This window comes from Taudactylus pleione, unplaced genomic scaffold (genome assembly GCF_031769625.1).
Source record: "Taudactylus pleione unplaced genomic scaffold, aTauple2 ptg000671l, whole genome shotgun sequence".
Lineage (NCBI taxonomy): Eukaryota > Metazoa > Chordata > Amphibia > Anura > Myobatrachidae > Taudactylus > Taudactylus pleione.
The window spans coordinates 9,708,036-9,729,634 of NW_028285073.1; the positions used below are offsets into that span (position 1 = coordinate 9,708,036).

A 21,599-nucleotide genomic window follows, 5' to 3' on the forward strand; every position below is an offset into this window, starting at 1 on the left:
TCCTGCTACCCAGCACTCCATGCCGGTGATAGAAGTTTTTTCGTACTTCCGGTTCCTGTCTCCTGCTTGTCAGTCGAGTTCCTGAGTCAGTCCAGCTGTGTTTCGTGTATGCCGTTTACTCCATCCAGGCCGGTCCACCTGCATCCCATCCACACATGCTGCTTGTACCATCTGGGCAGCACAGAGTGCTTCCTATCCCAGAAGCATCTATCATCATCCGGTGGCCAGTGTCATCCCGGCGGCACTGGTAGCAGCTCGGCGTTCCAGGTGCGCAACCTCACACACCGTCGCCAGTGTCATCCCGACTGCACTGGTAGCAGCTCTGCGTTCCAGGTGCACAACTTAGCACACCGTCGCCAGTGTCATCCCGGCGGCACTGGTAGCAGCTCGGCGTTCCAGGTGCGCAACCTTGCACACCATCGCCAGTGTCATCCCGGCGGCACTGGTAGCAACTCTGCGTCCTTCTCTGATCGAGCAGGAAGCTCCCCATTGACATCACTGATGATGTCAGTGCGGCCGCCCACAAAACGGTAGGCATTCCTTAAGGAACACCTCCGTTTTTGAAACCACTCCGCCGGCCCGCCTACAAAACAGGGTGAGCTGTCGATCAACATCGACAGCCGCCCCTTTTGTAGAGCGCTTCAGAGCGAGTGAGTTTCTCTCTCGCTCCGGGCCTTGCGCACACGCAGTGCGGCCGCTGCGCGTGCGCAGGGCTAACCATCGACCCGGTTGCAAGCGCATCGGCACTTGCGACCGGGTCTGAATGAGACCCTGAATGCCAGACAGGCCAGGTGGGCATTATTTTTCACCCGTTTCAATTATGTTAGCTCATTCCGGCCCGGCTCCAAGAACTTAAAAGCGGATGCGTTGTCTCGCAGTTTCCAACCTGTTCAGCCGAACATTGTCTTGGATGATACCATTGTTCCCACTTCTAACATCCATTTCGCTGTAACCAGAAATCTAGCGAATCTCATTTGTGCCTATCAGTCAGAGGCTCCAGCAGGGATGCCACAAGGGGTCCTGTTTGTTCCAGAAAGATTTTGGAAGGTGGTTCTGCTGTATTTTCATTCCTTTAAATCATCCGGGCATCCAGTCATCACTAAAACGGTTGAGTTGCTGTCTCGTTCAGTATGGTGGCAGTCTATGGGTCAAGAAGTCCGGGAGTTTGTGTTAGCATGTGACATCTGTGCTCAAAACAAGTCTCCTCGTACAGCTCCTCCTGGTCTCCTGCTTCCTCTTCCTACTCCCAAGCCGTGGACACATATTGCCATGGATTTCACCGTAGACCTCCCATCCTCCTCCCGTTGCTCTGTTATCTGGACGATTGTGGACCGTTTTAGCAAGATGGTGCATTTTGTTCCTCTCACCAAGGCCTTGTCTTCCTTATTCATGCTTCATGTTTTCAGACTCCATGGCTTACCCATTGACATCGTGTCTGATCGAGGGACACAATTTGTGGTGCGGTTCTGGAAGAATTTCTGCTCCACCATAGGTATCAATATCAGCCTGTTGTCCGGATACCATCCACAGTCTAACAGGCAGACAGAACGGGTAAACCAGTCTCTGGAACAGTACCTCCAATTATTCATCTCCAAGTACCAGAATGACTGTGTGTCCCTTCTTCCCATGGCGGAGTTCGCTTTCAACAATTCCTGTCACTCCTCATCATCTGTGTCACCTTTCTTCTGTAACTCTGGGCTGCACCCTGGAGCAAACTCCTTTGAGACAGTTTCAACTGATATTCCATCCTCCACATCAGTTGTAAGGCTATGCTCAGTTTGTAGAAAGGTTCGACAGTGTCTGATTAAATCATCCTGTCGTGCCAAGACTTGGGCAGATAAGCATCGTCGACCGTGTAACTTCAAAGTAGGAGATTTGGTGTGCCTGTCCTCCAGAAATATCAACATCCGCCAGAGGTCTCCTAAGTTGGGTCCCAGGTTTATTGGGCCAATTAGAATCATCTCCCGAGTCAATCCTGTGGCCTTCCATCTGAAGCTTCCTGTTAACCTCAGAATCAATAACACCTTTCACTGCTCTCTGCTCAAGCCGGTTTCTTCTTCCCTCAGGTACAGGTCTAGATGGCCAGCAAGACCCTCACCCGTCCTGGTCCAAGGACACCAAGAATTTGTGGTGGAAAAAATTCTAGATTCCAGACTCTCACGAGGAGGCCTTCAATTTCTGGTCCACTGGAAAGGATATGGACCGGAGGAGCGCTCCTGGATTCCTACATTGCTGAGAAGATTATTTGAGAACTTTCCAGACAAACCAGGGTCTAGGGCTTCCTTAACCCCTTGTCAAGGGGGGGGTACTGTTAGGATCTGCAGTTTCCAGCCTGAGGCACTGCATTAATTACTGCCTGCCTGTGTGTGCAGCATCAGGTGCACATTGATTGATTCTTCTGTCTGAACACAGCCCAGGTGTTCAATATCTGTCATTTAGGGAGACTTGCTTTGATTGGACTATGTCTCTGTTAAATTCCAGCCAGCCCAGCACTCCATGCCGGTGATAGAAGCTTTTTCGTACTTCCGGTTCCTGTCTCCTGCTTGTCAGTCGAGTTCCTGAGTCAGTCCAGCTGTGTTTTGTGTGTGCCGTTTACTCCATCCAGGCGGCTCCACCTGCATTCCATCCACACGTGCTGCTTGTACCATCTGGGCAGCACGGAGCACTTCCTATCCCAGAAGCGTCTACCATCATTCGGTGGTCAGTGTCATCCCGGCGGCACTGGTAGCAGCTCTGCATTCCAGGTGCGCAACCTCGCACACCGTCGCCAGTGTCATCCCGGCGGCACTGGTAGCAGCTCAGCATTCCAGGTGCGCAACCTCGCACACCGTCGCCAGTGTCATCCCGGCGGCACTGGTAGCTACTCTGTGTTCCAGGTGCGCTATTAAGCACACCATTGCCAGTGTCATCCCGACGGCACTGGTAGCAGCCCCACGTTCTGTTGAATACCTCACATGAGTGTCATCAGCCCAAAGGCTGCTTCACATCACCAGTCCCTTGGCCATGACTATAAAGGCCACAATCAGCCCCCAGGGCTGCTCCAACAGCCCAAAGGCTGCTTCACACCATCAGTCCCTTGACCACGATTATAAAGGCCACAATCAGCCTCCAAGCCTGCTCCAACATTCCAAAGGATGCTTCACACCATCAGTCCCTTGGCCACGACTATAAAGGCCACAATCAGCCTCCCAAGTCTGCTCCAACAGCCCAAAGGCTGCTTCACACCATCAGTTCCTTGGCCACGTCTATAAATGCCACAAACAGCCTCCAAGCCTGCTCCAACAGCCCCAAGGCTGCTTCACATCACCAGTCCCTTGGCCACGACTATAAAGGCCACTACCAGCCCTCAAGGCTGTTGTCAGTTGGCTCTACATTTACCATCGATTCCCTCCAGGAATCATAACAACAGCTTCTGTATCTGATCATGAGGACACTGCTGTAGCTTGGTCACCAATCTTAATACTGACTTGTTGGCTCAGGGTTTGGGTGCTGACGAGTCTCCCAGGAATTCCAGAAAATTCCAAATCAAAAAAGAGCCATCAGAAGCTCTAGTCAGGGCACAGCTAAGGTCAACCTGTATTACTGACCAGTCTCTTTAATGTCTTTCTCCTCAATGTTCGGACGATTCATTCATCATTTCATATGTAGTGTCTCCAGAGAAGCAAGCTTCAATTTCACAGAACTCATCCGCTGCTCCATCTTTTGACTACTTTGATGGAGATGTAGTTCAATACTTTGCGCTGGTTACCCGATATTTTACCATCATGAAGTATGATCCTTCCTCTGGAATTACTCCCTCCAACATAGTTACATTTTTATTCCTGGCCTCTAGGGAAGAAACCTTGGACTTGGCTAATCCGCTAATTGAATCCAGAGACCCAATTCTTCAGGATCTTCTGGCCTTCAGTGATGCTGTTCTTAAGAGATTTGGCCCATGTTCCTGTCAATCTTCAGGGAATTTGTCCATCCCAGTCAGGGACACAACTGCCCTTGCCTTTGGGCATGAGGACCCACATGCCCTTGCCTTCGGGCATGAGGACCCACCTGCCCTTGCCTTTGGACATGACCCACCTGCTCTTGCCTCTGGGCATTATCCACTGTCTTGGGTGTCGCCTCGTCGGCCACCTGTCAAAGTGCTTTAACGGTTCTTGTGTCTTCCAGTAGTTGTAATTCTCCATCATTTGAGATTCGTGGTGCACCAGAAGTCTGTGCCGTGATTCCTGTCCATCCGGGTTTGTCTAAGGTTCCCGTCCATCCGGGTCTGTCTAAGGTGCCTGTCCATCCGTGTTCACCTTCTGTCCAGTCTCCTGAGTATCCTTTACCTCCTCAACCCTTCGAGCGCCTAGCAATTGCTCAACTCCCCGATATGACTCCAGAAGAAATTCAAGCAAATTTGTCCCAGTACTGTACATCAAGAATAACAGGGCTGCTTTTACCGCATCCTCCCAGCTATCTAGTGCCAGGTTTTTAGAATCTCTTCACCATGCACAATCCCTGCCAAGGAGCTCCATTGCCAACTCTGAACTCCAGCAATCAGCTTGTGTATTGGTTGTCTCCAGTTTCAGCCAACTGTTTCTACTGGGAGATCTGCAAAGAGAAGGAGAAAAAAGAGAGCACCTGAGTTAAGAGACTCTGTTGGGCTTCCTTGGCAGCATGAGGATACCCTGATGTGCCCTTTACCCATCAATTCAGACTTATATTTGTTGAGCGTCTGGAATCCACTCCTTGAGGAGGGGGTACTGTCACAGTCTGTGCAGTTTCTCTTCCCTGCCTGTGGTGTCGCTCTCTTCCCTGGTGCTTCAGCACTCTGGTTAAGTATCAACTGAGAAATTAGTTGATGCAGCAGCTGTGAGCTGCACCTGAACTTCCTATATAGACCAGCCACACAAGTTCCCTGGCGCCAGTTCTTTAAGTCAAAGACTGCCTCAATGTCTGAACTCCGGATTATATTACCAGCTAGAATTCCTTGTGTTTCCTGTTGTCTCTAAAGCCTTGTCTCTGCAACCTAATATCTTCTTGCATCTCATGTAAGTTGTCTGGGACATTTATCTGCTGCACCAGAGCTCCACTATTCAGGACTTATCCAGTTACTGTTCTACCTGCTTGACAAACTGCACTTACAATCCGGGACTGTGTTGTATTTCTATCCAGTGTGTTTGCCAAGACATATTCTTCCGAGTTGCCTTTTAGATTCTCTGCAGTATTCTAGATCAGAGCCTCCAATCATCTGTTTTCACCTGTGCATTCTGTTTAATCAAATTCCTAGTGTACCTGCACTTCAGGGGCGGACTGGGCCGCTGGCAAACCGGACTGGTACCCGCTGGGCCAGTCCCCTCAGTGGCCGGTAGTCAGCCAGCACTTGCCCACCCACCTCTGCCGTGATCGGAGCCCAGCTCCGATCGGGCAGCTCTATACTTCTGTACTGCAGCGCATGCGCAAACGCTGCTGAGCTGATGGGGGGGGAAGGCTGACACCGCAGCAGCACCTCCCACAAGCCTTTGCGGAGCCTGTCAGTCACCATTGACGGCTCTGCCTCCGTTCAGCCCCTCTGCGGTCTGGCCCGGCTCCCCACCTCCAGGCAGCAGCCTTGCACAGTGACGCTGCGCGACCGAGACAGGCGGCGGCCAGACAAAGGACGGAGCTGTAAGTAGTGGTGGCGGCTGCATGGGGGAATGTGGGGGGCAAGGTTAAGAGAAACACTGGGGCTGTTGGGAATGAGAGTGACACACGAGATGGGTCACACAGGGACTGCTGAAACACACATGGGCTGGGGGGGAATGAGACTGAGACACACTGGGGCTGGGGGATATGAGGCTGACATACACTGGGGCTGGGGGAAATGAGGCTGACACACTGGGACTGACACACACTGGGGTTGGGGGGAATGGGGCTGAAACACACACACTTGGGCTGGGGGAAATGAGGCTGACACACTGGGGCTGACACACACACTGGGGCTGGGGGAAATGGGGCTGACACACACACTGGGGCTGGGGGAAATGAGGCTGACACACACAAGGGATCTTTAGCTTCTCAAACTCTTTCCAATCATGGTTGCATTGGAAGTGTGGGGCGAGCGTCTGCGTGATCGCAGTATAGTGCTTAGGTGTTGTGCATGCGATTAACCAGCAGTATGCTAAATCCTTGCTGGTGGTGCAAGTTTTGGTGCAGTATGTCTTAGCTTGCTTGCGAATCAACATTTAATTTAGGGCGCAGCATGTTCCTGGGACGGAGAAGGAAATAGCTGATGCATTGTCTCAGTTTCAGTGGCCTAGGTTTCGATCTTTGGGCCTGATTCAGAGCCACTCGTAAGCGGCAGCTCGTTCGCTCCGAGCGATGTTTGCCCAACTGCGCATGCGTACGGATCGTAATACGCATGCGCGAACCAGTCAGTGCGGCCGAAATTCATGTGTTCGCAAAATAGCGAATGCCTGCTATTTTGATTGACAGAATGAGGCGTATGTGGGTGGTAACAGGGGAAGGTGCTTGAAAACGGGGAGTGGAAATCCGATCGCAGGCGTGCTTAAAGGTCAAAACGGGCGTTTTAAGGGAGTGCATAATTAATCCAGCAGCGTCATTGACCACGTCACTTGGTTTTTTTTAACTCAGAACTGCTCGCAAAATAGAGGTTGAAAAAACCAGCCCCAAGAATAGCGAGCAGTTCATACGCTGATCGATGTACTCGATTAATCTAATAAATAGCGGACATGACGTATGGTGCGAGCGGCCAGGGGGCGTATTTTTAAAATTTACGTTCGCATGTTTTGCTCGCTCGTTCAGACTTAGAGGCGTGAACAGTCCGCAAAGTGCGAACGGTTCATTTGAATAGCCACCCCTTTTTAGAAAACGAACGACCGCAAATAGCGAACGGCTCTGAATGAGGGCCTTTGACCCCTGAGGTTGATGCTGCTGTGTGCTTTGCCCCTCATGTTTGGCAGGTCATCAAACTGGCATGGAGGGCTTAGCAGAGAGGTCTATCGCCCCGGACACTCTGAGAGTTTACCACCATGCTTGGGAAGAATGGGAAGAGTATTCCCATAGCCACAGACATGGAGATAAGAGTAGGCATTTCTATTGATGCTATTTTTTATTTGGCATCTCTATGTCTCTGGCAGATCCAGAGCTGTGGTATCTCATTATTTAGCCGGCATTTCATTTTTCTGTAAGTTAAAAAGCCTTCCAGACTTTACCAAGAGTTTTCTGATTCAGAAGGCCTTGAAATGTTGGGCTCGTGCGGTTACGGTTGCACCCGATAAGAGACATCCTATCGATGTTTCCCTCCTTCCTTTAATCATCCCAGCCGTAGCAGACGTGGCGGATTCAGTTTTCGAGACTATTTTGTTTAAATTAGCTTTCTCGATGGCCTTCATGGGGCTTTTCGGAGTTGGTGGCAGCCTCCAAATGGGTCGATGCTGATCTACTCTGGATGGATGTCCTGGTGGGGGAGAGGTCATTGCTTTGTAGGCTTAGGCGCTCCAAAACTGATCAGCTGGGTAGGGGCCATTGGATTTCGCTGGTGCCTTCCGAGGACTTGCGAATTTGCCCCATTGCCCTGGCCAAACATTATCTTGAAGTCAGGCCTGCTACTGCGGGCTCCTGGATTTTGCATGGTGATATCTCTCCTTTGACGAAGTAGCAGTTCGGATGGGTTTTGAAGCGCCGTGTCTCTTGTGTCGGCTTCTCCCCCCGGGATTTCGGCATGCATTAGTTTCGTATCGGGACAGCAACTTCCGCCGCTTCAGTGGGATTTTCTGTATCTGAAAGTTTCTGTATCTGAAACTAAGGCTTTAGGCCGTTGGAAATCATCAAGTTGTAAGCGCTACATTCGGCCTCTGCATTGATTGAGTTAACAATGTGTGCATTTAACATTATTCCTGTTTATTCGTTTGTTTACCCTAAACTTGTGGTCTGGTGTGTCTTGTTTTGTCCTTGTCTACCCTATTCGGGATTAGCTACTTGTCAGCGGAAGTCTGGAGGGATTTGACCTTTTTTCTTTTTTTTTTGTCTGAACTGACAGACCTAATTTGGCTTATTGGCAACAATAATATTTCATGTGTCCCTCAGCAGGTTTTTAGGTTTTTCCACCGGCTGAGTTATTCGTGTTTTCCCTGCCCTCCCCCAATCCTCTTCTATTTCTGTTCTTTTCTAATCCTATTCCTCATTTACCATCATGTGCCTTTATGTTGATTCGAATTGGCACTGAAGCTTGTTTAAATTCAGCCTGGCAGTTGGTCACACCAATATTATTCTCTTTGGCAGATCCTCCTTTTATTAAGTTTAACTGCAAATTCATTTAATGTTTTCATTCTTTTTCTCCCTCCTTAAGGCCCCCCATTTACGGTGCGAATTTTTTACACAATGTGCATGACTTCGATCAATCGTGCACATCGTGTGTTGTTTCTGTGTGTATATACGATGCCGATGCGCATCCCCGTAGTCGTATAGTTGGATCATAGATCTTACAGCAAAACAGTAAGATCTACGATCTTGAGTACAATGTGTAATACACTTCTATGCATCAGATCGTAGCGATCAATCGTACACCTTTTGACCGCATCATATGAAGAATTTCAAGGGCATCGTCACCTTTGTTGACTTTGTTAGTTCGCTGGATCACCCTGCTAGGGACAGCGTCATCATCCTACCCGGTGAGTAGTCATGTTATGGTGCATACACACGATCAGATTTTTTCTTCAGATATGGACGATAACGATTTAAAAATCGTTCAGTCGTTCATATCTGATGGAAAATCGTTCATATCTGACATGCCTGAACGATGGACGATCAACGATGCGCGTTCCCGTTTGTCAGATAACGATATCTGACATCTGATGGGTTTGCAGTCAGACTTGGACGATTCCATTCATTTTTGCAGTCAAAAATCGTTCAATCGTTCAATCGTTCAAATCGTTCAAATCGTTCAAAACTTTGGTCAAATCGTCCAAATCGTTCAAATCGTTTAATCGTTCAGTCGTTCATCTGACAAATCTGACAAGTCTGACAAATCTGACCGTGTGTACGCTCCATTATGGTGCATACACACGGTCAGATTTTTCCTTCAGATCTGAACGATAACGATTCAAAAATCGTTCAGTCGTTCATATCTGAAGGAAAATCTGACATATCTGACATGCCTGAACGATGGACGATGAACGATGCGCGTTCCCGTTTGTCAGATAACGATATCTGACATCTGATGTGTTTGCAGTCAGACTTGGACGATTCCATTCATTTTAATGCAGTCAAAAATCGTTCAATCGTTCAAATCGTTCAAAACTTTTGTTAAATTGTTCAAATCGTTCATCTGACAAATCTGACCGTGTGTATGCTCCATTAGAAGGTTGAATAGATACCTATTGTTGACAGTTGTTTAGTTCTTGATTGCTCTGCACCTTGGGCGGTGTCCGTTGGTATGCATGTCTGTGTGCTGCATGCCTGGAGTAAGCTGTATGTTGCCGTCCTTTCTTTGCCACCATACTTTCGATCGGTTAAGATTAATTTAATATTCATTATATAATTTTAATAAATTGCTAACTAATTATTCTGCCAAATCTCATGTCTCCGAGTCTTTATTTCATATAATTTATTAAGAAGGTATTTTATTACAAGGCACCCCTCTAACTGTAGAAGTTTTATGATTTTATTAACTTCCCAGCAGCAAGTCATTTCATTAGTGATAGCAATGTAACCCACTGGTCCTGGAATCTTCTCTTGTGCAAATATTTAAATGTCTTATAAAGAGTAGAACATACTAGGAACATAGGACCTCATTCAGAGTCGGTCGTTGCATCCGCACGGTCGTACGCCACCGATGTTCGCTAAACTGCGCATGCGGAAAGTTCGCAATGCGCGTGCGCAAATTAGCTGCTATGATCAGAAATTTCTCTCTCCTTGAACACAGTCAGGTCGGTAGTTTGAGTGACAGAATGAACAGTTTGTGGGTGGTAACAGGGGAAGGTGCTTGAAAACGGGGGAGTGGAGATCCGAACGCAGGCGTGCCTAATTATGCGAACAGCGTTTTATGGGAGTGCATAATTAACAAAGTAGTGTCATGGCACACGTGACATGGGTGGTTTGTACACTGACCTGATCGTAGTGCTTAAGAGAGGGTATGGTCAACCTTAAGCTCTACGACCAGTTCCGATGGTTACTGATGGAATCAATTAATCCTTATATGGCCGGAGATGACGTTTAATGCGTACGAGAAGGGGGCGTATTTTTTGTCTTACGGCCGCATCCTCCCCTTGGTCGACCAGCTAACGATCCGATCTTAAGGACGCAACTTGCGAGTGCATCATTTGCATATCCGGCCCCTTTTCCCTTACGACCGTGCGGCCGCAACGACCGACTCTTTATGAGGTCCATAGTGTGATGATTATTTAATATTCATCAAAATATTTGTCAAGTGAATAGAAAAGCCAGATTGTGTGAAGGGTGGGCAGTAAAAGGGCAAGGGAGAAGGGTCTCTAGACCTTAGTCATACTAACCACATATGACCTTTATGATAAACTTGTTTTTTGTTTAATATTCATTCTGTCCCTCCCACTGGGGAAGTCCCAAGGTCTGTACCCTTACTCATGTATTACACTACACTTACTTTCATACACTATCCTGTATTCTGGAGTAACTATGCTACGGAGGAAACAGCAATTGACCTGGAGGACTCAGCTCCCACAGTAAGTGCTTACACTATGTATATCCAGGCAGTTGTGATGAGAGTGATACAGAGTAACACTAGTACTTGTGAGCTGTGTGTCTTTACGCTGGTGGTTGTTACAGTAGGAACAGACTGTGTATAGTTTATGCACAGGGGCTTTGCAGGATGCCTGGATACACTGATAAATGGTAACTTACTAGTCACAGCCGCAGAAGTGAAGATGTATAGACAGATTGTGCTTGTGCTATATATGCCAGAGTCTATTATTCCATGGGCTGTGTAGTGTTGTGTCGGTAAAGTTTCAATTACTTTTACCCTCCCCTATTGAAATGTTTTAGTGACTTGATATTACAGGATTGAGTCTCCCATATCCAAATATTCTGAAATACGCAATGTTTTTAGCATGACTGAGATAGTGAAACCTTTACTTTCTGATGGTTCAATGTACACAAACTTTGTTTAAGGCACAAAATTATGAAAACTATTGTATAAAATTACCTTCAGGCTGTGTGTATAAGATGTATATAATACATAAATGCCTTCTGTGTTTAGATTTGGGTCCTATTCCCAATATATCCCATTATGGTATGCAAATATTCCAAAATACGGAATACTCCGATATCCAAAATACCCCTGGTCCCAAGCATTTTGGATATGGGAGACTCAACCCGTATAATAATCATGAATAAATATAATTAAAAAAATCACTGTAAGGGTCTGATAGATCATTTAACCCTGCACCAATGTTTTAGGAATTTATCTCAATTTCAAGTTTGAAGTAAAGGATCAGGAAAAGAAGAAAGTTCCTACGTGAAAGTACTTGCAGGCACCGTTTCATAGTTGTTCACAAAGTAAGATGTGGAGCTGTATGTTTCTCTAGCCTCCTGTTTATCCTGAATTTTCAATCTTATTCTCCAATCCATGTTCCAAATCTCTAAACCTAATCTCACATCCCTGTTTCCAGACCTCAGTCCCTTTCCCTGGACCCTTGTCAGTAACCAGTTACAGTCATTTACCATTAGTCATGGGTTTACTTAGTTAATAAGGATAATGCAGTTAAACCAAGTTGGTGTAAGACTTATGTCTCATTGGGTACAAGTGGTAAGTGGGATGCCCCTAACACTAATGCAAGTCATGGTGATGACCTTCACTAGTGCAGCCCCCACAGGTAGCCTGACACACTCACTATGCCCTGACAGAGGACATCTCTGTGATAGAGCAGTAAGTTACTTATTACAGGTACTGGTATCATTTATCTGTAGGGTTTGTTCTGTGACTATTGTATGAGAGGAATGGGGGTGTCATAGGCATATACATGCTATCATGTAATTGTGCTACCATGATGATACTATGCAGACACAAGAAGGAATTGCTAATTCCTCTGCCTCCTCTGTGAATACCTGCCGGGGGACTTTATGGGGACATATTACATTACGTTCTCTCGTTTAACTGTATTTTATCAATACGTGCTCTCAGATTGCTATAGGGCTCATAGAGATAGTCCAGGTGTCTTTTCAATCGCACCTATTTGTCTAACTCCTGGATACATACGTAGTTACACTACCCCATACATTCACTTTGCTGCTAGTTTTGCAGGATTGTGGGTGCAGCAGAAACTGCCAGGGGTGCAAATAGTAAAATAGTAATACCATGCTGTCACTTCAGGACCACCCGTCTGTACATTCATTTCAACTGTTCTTTTTTTCACCAAACGTTTTATTCAGACGAGCCTCATTTTCTTCTGCCACTACTGTATCTTGGAATGCTTCATTACATTGGTAGAAATCCATCTACAAATGTTATAATTTGCAAAGGAGATTCATTCACATTCTTCAACCTTATAAAGCTGTGCTCTCTTGTAAAACATATTGCATGGTAGTCCACTAGGGGGCTATGTTCCAATTACAAAATGTCATTAGATCAAATTGTGTTCTAGCATAGTACTTATTATAAATTACAGTAAGGTGTAGAATATATATATATATATATATATATATATATATAATACACCCACCCACATACATTTCTTATTTCTTTAGAATCAGTGCACATAAGTATATTTCATTAAAATACCTATAATAAAGTGAATTACTTTAATTCAATAAAACTAAGAAAATTATAAATGTTTCATTTTTGTTGTCAGAAGTTGCATGAATAAAGGGTGAAACAAACAGAAAATTGTGGAAAGGTTGAATTAATGAGGGGGGAGCGAGCCAGATATGATAGCAGGTCATGATTTCTAGTGCTAATTTCATTTCTGCAACTTTGAGCTCTCCCTCCAAAGCCACAATGATTGTGCACATGAGCTGCACTGATGTCTTGTGAACAGTCCTACTGTACGTGTGTGTGTGTATATTTCCACACGTTACTTCCTCCACCCTCTCCTCATATAACCTCTTACGTTTCACTCAGCTGCTTAAATAGCTCTATTCACAACAACACTATAACCAATATACGGAATTCAGTTTATTTTTCAAACATTTTAAAAACGACAATATTAGTTCTATAAGGAATAACATGTTGAGCACTGTTGAGATTATAAGGACGTTTATTAATATGGCAATTGATGCTAATGTACTAGTATAAACTTTGGTACAAAGAAACAGCAAGTTCTGATGTCATCACATATAATTGGGGAGATCTGATGTCATCATAAATGATTGGGGAGTCCTGATGTCATCACCTCAGTGTTCATTTTTACAACTGCAAAGTAATATGTGCTATACTTGTCTACTTTTGAAAGGAAGCATTTCAGATAGTTTGCAAAAGCAACACATATGCAATTGGCATGGAAGAGTGCGTGTACTGCTACCAGCTTGTCCTAAAATTGGCTTTTTATAGATGTGTCCTCATACATCTAGCCCAGGGGTTCCCAACCACGTTCCTCAAGGTACACTAACAGTCCATGTTTCAAGAATAGCCATACTTGAGCACAAGTGACTCGATTAGTACCTTGGTTATTTTGATTTAACCACCTGTGCTGAAACATAGATATCACTAAAACCAGGACTGTTAGTTTGCCTTGAGGACCGAGGTTGGGAATCTCTGATCTAACCTCAATATGCCACGCAGTGCGTTATGCTTGGCATGAGTGAGCCGCCAGGTCCTGCGCAAATCTGCTAGCATTGGGTGTCTTTTGTTTGACGAAAATACATCTGAGTCACAATGCCAGTGGCAAACGCAGGATTTTAAGAGGGGGGGTTTCCAAACGCGTGATATTAGAGCGAGTGTGGCCAGTCCATGAAGTGGGCAGAATTAGTACTTAACCAGCTTTAATACAAAGTGTATTGTGTGTCATAATTCCAGCATATACAGGACCAGCGATCACAGTAAGCCATTAAATGTGGCTGTAGGGCCATCCTGTCTAAGCTGAATGTTTTTATTGAAGATATGGGCACCATTCCAGGGCATGGGAGCAAGTCCGGGAGTCTGGGAGCAGCAGAATAACCTAGCACTGCCCTGGACATATATGTACATATTGGGCTCTATTGAAGCACATCCCTAACAGTGTATGTTTTCCAGATCTCCTAGTTGATGCACAGGTTATTTCTTACTAGCGGATACATGTTAAAAGATCCACAGGTAGTGCTAATTATTTCATTTGTGATACTGAGATTAACATACAGCACTTGTAAAATTCTATTATATTACTATTTCTATTGTGGTCATGGTGTGGGATGGGGAGGGGGGTTTCCAGGCAGACGGAACCCCCCCTGCATTTGCCTATGCAATGCGATGGAACTAGGACACACCAGGAGACTCTGCTGATTAATTTGATTTGTGACACTTGTATATCTGTGCGCGACGGAGTCTGTGGATGAACCACAGCGGAACTTGGTGTTGAAAACAGCCACGTCCACTACATCGCAGCACTTCATATATAGATTTACAGACTCGGCCACACACAGATATACAAGTGTTGCATATCAAACGAGTCGGTCCCGTGGTGCGTCATAGTCGTACCACATTGCGACTTAGATGCATTTTCGACACAAAGAGACATCCGGTGCTAGCAGAGTCTCAGGGGTCCTGGCACGCCAAGAGGGGCTGTTTGGCACAACTGCAGCAAAGATGTGTGAGGACACATCTGTATGTCCAACTGTAACTGAGCCCCAAATCAATGTATTTATCTACCTATCATCAGGTTCTTGGGCACACTGCCACTCATGTTGCCATCCAGGTGCTGTAAAGCTGCAGCTATTTTATTGCAGTGTCATCACTGTGTTACGCTCACCCAGCCTGGCCTAAGGGAAATTACTAGACTCTTCGGGGATTCAGAAAGATCACCGGTATTTATTATTATTTATATGGCGCCACAAGGGGTCCGCAGCGACTTACAGGTACATATACAAACACAGTATGAACAAAGTTACTTACAGTACAGAACGTTGCAAGACATGGTTTATAAAGCCTTTGGAGTTTTGCAGAGAGGTGGAGGGGTATAGTTACTAATGTGCGAGTTGACAGGGTACTGGGGTGTCCCAGCACCTTTTATCAACCACCTTCAATGTTCTTTGAGGATCTGAAAAGGAAGACAACAGTATGGCAGTCGACTGGAGAGCAGATAAGGCACTTAACGCAAGTGTGAGGTTTTAAGTTGCACTGAACTGCTTCTAAGGGCTCATTCAGAAATCAACTATATGTATAGAAAACATAAAAAGGGGTATGGTACACATTTTAGCCAATCACATTACTTTTCAGACAAATACATTTAATTTCAAGTACAAGTACATTCTTCAAGGTTTGTGATTTAGGAACATAACAATACTTGGTACGTTACGAACAAAAACAAATTAATGTCCCAGACGGTGTATTGACAATTCTGCTGTGGTTCCACGTCATGAACGCTGATTGTTTTGGGAACATCGAAGTACAGGCCTTGAGTATAGGCATTTCTCCTGATAATATGTTATGGTCATTTCTTAAGGAATAGAACCACAAATAAGAATTGTTTACTTAAAGCAGAAGAAACAGATGAATTAATAAACCATATAGAAATGCTTTTAATCACACAATCATATAGGAATACCCTCATAGGGTTTTTAGAAGTGGAGTTAATGCCCATAGCAACCAATGAAGTTCTACAGTAGATATTATCTTTTAGAAGGTGCTAGATAAATAATAAGAAGAATCTGATTGGTTGCTATGGGCAACAACTCCATTTCTAAAAACCCGCACGTGACCGAATTTGGGGGCGTGGCCTAATTACTATAAGCCACGCCCCCTATGTGACATTTGTAGGCGTGCACCCCCTCTACGGGTGGCGCCCCTGTGCGACCGCACTGGTCGAACACCCCTAGAGCCGGCCCTGGAATTGGGTTCTGAAGGGGAAGGAGAGCCCCCATAGCCTCACATACACACTGCCTCATAGCCTCACACACTGCCCCCATAACCTCACACACTGCCCCCATACACACACACACTGCCCCCATAAGCTCACACACTGACCCCATAGCCTCACACACTGCCTCCATATCCTCTAACACACACACTACCCCCATAACCTCACACAAACACACTACCTCTATAACCTCACACACACATTTCCCCCATAGCCTCACACACACACACTACCCCATAACCTCACACAAACACACTACCTCTATAACCACACACACACTGCTCCCATAGCCTCACACACACACTACCTCCATAACCTCACACACACACTGCTCCCATAGCCTCACACACACACTGCCCCCATAACCTCACACACACACTGCCCGATAGCCTCACACACACACTGCCCCCATAGCTTTGCACACAATACCCCCATAACCTGACACACACTGCCCGATAGCTTTACACACACTGCTCCCATAGCCCCACACACACACTACCTCCATAGCATTAAGTCAGCCAGCCGGAGCGCCACCAGGTGCTGGCTGCATCTCCCCTGGGGTCCCTTTGCCACTTGTCAGCCACACAGCACAGACTCCCTGGAGCACCTTAGATTTTGTCCTATTCAGTCACCACCACTCCGACTCCTGGTTCTGCCTGTGGTCCCACCACCCCGGCTTCGCCCAGCACATGACGTCAAGAAGGTCTTTCAGGCGAAGGGGATCTGGCGACAGTTGTGGTGCTCAGCACTTCCAGGCTACGTCTCTCCGGAATGACACCCCAGTTAGCTCGTACCTTTGGCCGCCCCTGTCTAAAACTCACTGATGAGTTTTTGTGTAGATATAAGGACTCCATGATGACTTGTAATATCCCTACCATTTGCTGTATAAGATACGTAAGACTGGTGCTGCATTGAAAATACATCTGTTTACACCAGTACAGACGATGTCTTAAGGATTTCTGCGGCATTTACACTTACATCTGGAGAGGTGTAACTGATCTGGAATTGGGCGTTGGGCAGGTTAGTGAGGTCATGTCTTCATTTACTCAGAGTATAGACCGATGCAAGTGCGCCCTGATAATGATAAATAGGAGCAGGCTAGGCGTACCTATAGGGGACGAGCATACCAGACAATGCGTACAAGGCTACAAATACACGATTATAATGCACGTGTTTCTGTGTGCGCACTACTGACGCACATGTGCTCGTTATCTGTCCAAAGGATAAAGAACATAAAGCACTAACAATGTTTATACTGTGATAGTATAAGAAAGTAAATGACTAGAACGCTAGCTAGTATTGTTACTTTCATTATTACTATTACAGTGCCGCTCTGGTATATCTTTAGGCTGTACCTGATAACTGCTGTGAACTGTTACTGACCTGAGCAGATCATTTCATTGTCAAAGCATAAATCATCCGTTTCTCTTTATTTTACAGCTTCTTGTCATCTGTGAGATAGGAACATTCCAGCACAGCCATAATTGCACAGGATGGAGACAGTGAGGTGGAACTTACAGGCTTGTCTCCTCCTGTTTATCCTGCAAGTGGTGATTGCTCAGGACAGCAGCTGCCATGAACAGCAAGGAGATTGCTGCAAACAGTGTAAACCAGGTATGTTAGCAGTACTACACTATGTACAGTATGTAATGTCTATGTATGGTTAGCAGGTCACTGAAAGTGGCTTTAGTCTTAATTATTTTCTTTAAACTTTTTTTTAGGGAAAATCATAATTGTACTGACACCTTTTGTTTTTACTAAATTCATTCCATGTAATATTATTAGAATTATCATCATCTTTTATTTATATGGCGCCACAAGTGTTCCGCAGCGCCTTACAAAGTACATAAACAAATAGGTGACCAGTGACTTACAGTACAATACAATACAATGCAGAACAAGGACATGGATAATATACATTGCTACATTAGCGACCATAACACCCACATAAGTAGCAGAGCATAGGTAACCAAGTGTTAGGTGCCCTAGTGGGGAGTAAGAAGTAGATTAAAGTAAAATAATAAGCACAAGAGGGTCGAGGGCCCTGCTCACAAGAGCTTACATTCCATGTATTGCACTTGTACAATTCTGCAAGGCCTAAAAGATGTCCCATTGCAAGTAGTAGCTGGCGCACCAATGCCTGCCAAAGCTGTATAAAAATCAAACTGTTTTTAGGGGGGAAAAGAGGCTCCCCAGCCTTCCGCTACTATATGGTGTGTATAATGGGGACTCTCCAACTGCTGGAGATCATGTGACCATCTCCCCCGCATCAAGTATTACTTATAGGTGCAGGAGAGAAAGTGTAGGCGTCAGAGAGACGGTCTGACAAAACCTGCTCTGAGATGTCTTACTGGGTATGAGGACATGACTTCTCAAAGTCCTAAGGACTCCCCTTATATTATAGTATAGCAGGAACTTGGATATTGAATGATCAATTGCTGCAAGACTTCTATAGGCTATAGCTGACTACACTTCCTCCAATGATACGGGTACCATATGAAAGATTACACTGTGGGAAATGTGTGCTACAGGGGAAATGCATTCAGCTACGTGCTTTCCTTAAAAAGCAGAGATCTGAATGCTGGGCCTCCTGAATGAGGGGCTAAAGAGAGCATAATATAGGCAATGTACAAACATATAGGTCAGTGGCAAACGCAGGATTTCTAGAAGGGGGTTTCCAAATGTTGGATTTTAGATTGAGTGTGGCCAGTCCATGAAGAGGGCAGAATTAGTACTTAACCAGCTTTAATATGCGTCATACACAGGGCCATTGAGAGCCCTGCCGGGCCCCGGTAAAGAGGGGGCATGGCCTAATCGCAGGAGGTGTGGCCACGCCCCCTCAAATAAAAAAGTATAAAAAATATACATTTGCAGCGCCGCGTAGCGCCGGGGAGGGGGGGCGCTGCGAGCCCCTCAGCCCGGCGCAAAGCCAGGGGGTGCGCGATCAGTGTGATCGCTCCCCCCCTCAGGCATAGGAGATTGCTCGCGGCTGCTAAGCAGCAGCCAAAGCAATCTCCCACTGCATCTCAGCACACGCTGTGTGCTGGAAGATAGTGAGGAGGGAAGGGGGGCGGTGCTGGACCCGGGCCCCTGTCGGGCCCCTCTGGAAGCCCGGACCCCGGGTAAATTGTACCCGGTCCCCCCCCCTCTCGGCGACCCTGGTCATACAAAGTGTATTGTGTCATAATTACAGCATATACAGGACCAGCGATCACAGTAACCCATTATATGCAGCAGTACGGCCATCCTGCCAGAGCTGAGTGTTTTTATTTTAGATGTGGGCACCATCCCAGACTATTGGAGCAAGTCCCGGAGCCATGAGGAGCAGCAGAAGAACTTAGCACTGCCCTGGACATATATGTACATATTGGGCTCTATAGCAGTGCATCCCTAACAGTGCATGTTTTCCAGATCTCCTAGTTGGTGCACAGGTTATTTGTCACTGGCTGATACATGTTAAAAGATCCACAGGTGGTGCTAATCATTTCATTTGTGATACTGTGAAGAACCTGCAGCACTAGTAACATTCTATTATATTACTATTTCTATTGTGGTCATGGTGTGGGCTGGGGAGGGGGGTTTCCAGGCAGACGAAAGTGAGAGTTTTTAGAAGTGCGTTTTAGAAGAGATGTTGCCCATAGCAACCAATCTTACTTTAGTAAATTTACCCCCTACTATCAATGGGGGAACAAGCAAGGGAAGCGACTTGCTAGAGCTCTCAGGACCCAAGGTTGCTGACCTACTGTGTATCTGTAGTATTAAAGATTATTGTGGCACTTTAAAACACACAGATAAGCAGATAATTGCAGGAGCGCTCCAGGTCTTCTATTCCCTAAACTACAAAGCGGTTATTGATAGCCGCTACATCATAGCACTTTGTACTGTATATAGATTCAGACTCAGTGGCACACAGATATACAAGTGTTGTTTATCAAAATAATCAGTGCAGTTTCGGGCGAAAAAAAAACGCTCGGCGCGAGCAGAGTCGCACAGGACATGGATCGCCATGACGGGCTGTTTGCCGCAAAGTGAGCAGCAGTGTATGAAGACACATTTGCATATTCTCCCCGTGCTTCTGTAGGTTTCCTCCGGGAACTCTGGTTTCCTCCCACAATCCAAAAATATACTGATTTCGTTAATTGACTTCCGACAAAAATGAACCCCGGTGTGTATGTGTCCGTACATGCGGTACAAAATATAGATTGTAAGCTCCATTGCAGCAGGGACTGATGTATTTTTTATTATCTAATAGCAATTTAAATATCTTCCATTCTCCAGGTCATTACCTTAGTAGAGAATGTGGGAAATGTACACCGTGTCCGTTAAAGAGTTATATGGACCTTCCAAATAGAATGCCGAGCTGCAAGCAATGTGAGAGGTGTGAAGGTAAGGCAGGCGGAGACCTTGGATGGAAATGTGATGTGATACTTACTGTTTAAACTTTATAGTAACATGGGACAATTAAAGGGTGCAGTGGGAGCAGGTGAATGATGGATAGTGGCATGAGGTCCTTGATTTAGATGTAGACACACTGTGGGAGGATGTGCAGACAGAACAGACACAGGTGTTTGGTTATCTGGGCCAGGCAGCACTATAAGATTCAGGTACAGTGCACCCAATGCTCATAATATTGTTAGGCTCAGGAATTAGGCAGACTTAAACTTGGCACACACATACAATTATTGGACCAATAATCTGGCGATCGGCCTGATTTATTGTATAGTGTGTAGGCGATACAGTCACTTGGACAAAGGATACAGGTGAGTGCACAAGAGTGAGCAGTTTGCGGCTGTAGGCTTTGTTTAGGTTAGAATACTCTGTAACTAAAGTTTAGAGGTTGTAAAGGGATGACAGCAGGAAATGTTGACATGGAACATGTAATGGGGGGGGGAGCTGAGACCTCCCTGCACGTCAGCTTTCTCAGTGGCTGGAGGGGTGTTAGGTGCAAAGTTAACACAAAGTGTTTCAGGAGCTTACAGTACACACACCAAAAGTAAATTACAGTAATTAGATTCTCCTCAAACATGTGAATCTGACAATACAGTATATAAGTAATTCTGTAAATAAACATTATAGCGTTGAGTAATAGTACTATTGCTGTAAAGAGAGTTCATACAGAAATGCGCTATGTACAAAATCATACAGCTGTAATGAAAGAGGAAATAAATGGGGCTTTGGAAATTTATTTGTAGAAAGTTCTCAGGGTTTTCCCATATTTACTTTTACAACTTTATAATGTATTCTTTATAAACAACATTATATCACTTTACATATCTTTATTTAGTTCCTTATTGACTTCACTGACAACAGGAAGAGTTAATTTTAGAAAGTGAAAATATACTAGTTACAGTAACCCTGATACATAATACTGTACATTGTGTCCCACCAAGTCCTAATAGGACCAACAATAAGAAGTGTTTAGGATTTGTCAGCTACTAATATGACTCACACAGCCGTTACCCCTCCCCACTCACAGCCATTACACCTCCCCACTCACAACCGTTACCCCTCCCCACTCACAGCCATTACCCCTCCCCACTCACAGCCGTTACCCCTCCCCAGTCACAGCCATTACCCCTCCCCACCCACAGCCGTTACCCC

The 21,599-nt window shown here is 45.7% G+C and overlaps 1 protein-coding gene across 3 annotated transcripts in view; it reads left to right on the forward strand.

The window, feature by feature from the left end:
• Positions 1 to 21,599, forward strand: part of TNFRSF9 (TNF receptor superfamily member 9) — a 71,584-nt gene that overhangs the window by 19,480 nt on the left and 30,505 nt on the right. Inside the window, exons 1-3 of one of the 3 annotated variants that reach the window (XM_088455753.1) lie at positions 10,587 to 10,676; positions 17,439 to 17,612; positions 20,277 to 20,384. In XM_088455753.1, coding sequence (XP_088311879.1) covers positions 17,492 to 17,612; positions 20,277 to 20,384 — 229 coding nt within the window. In that variant the 5' untranslated portion in view covers positions 10,587 to 10,676; positions 17,439 to 17,491. Of the gene's footprint in view, positions 1 to 10,586; positions 10,677 to 11,822; positions 11,879 to 17,438; positions 17,613 to 20,276; positions 20,385 to 21,599 lie in introns of those variants that run through there. The other 2 variants (XM_088455754.1, XM_088455755.1) reach the window with 2 other exon arrangements.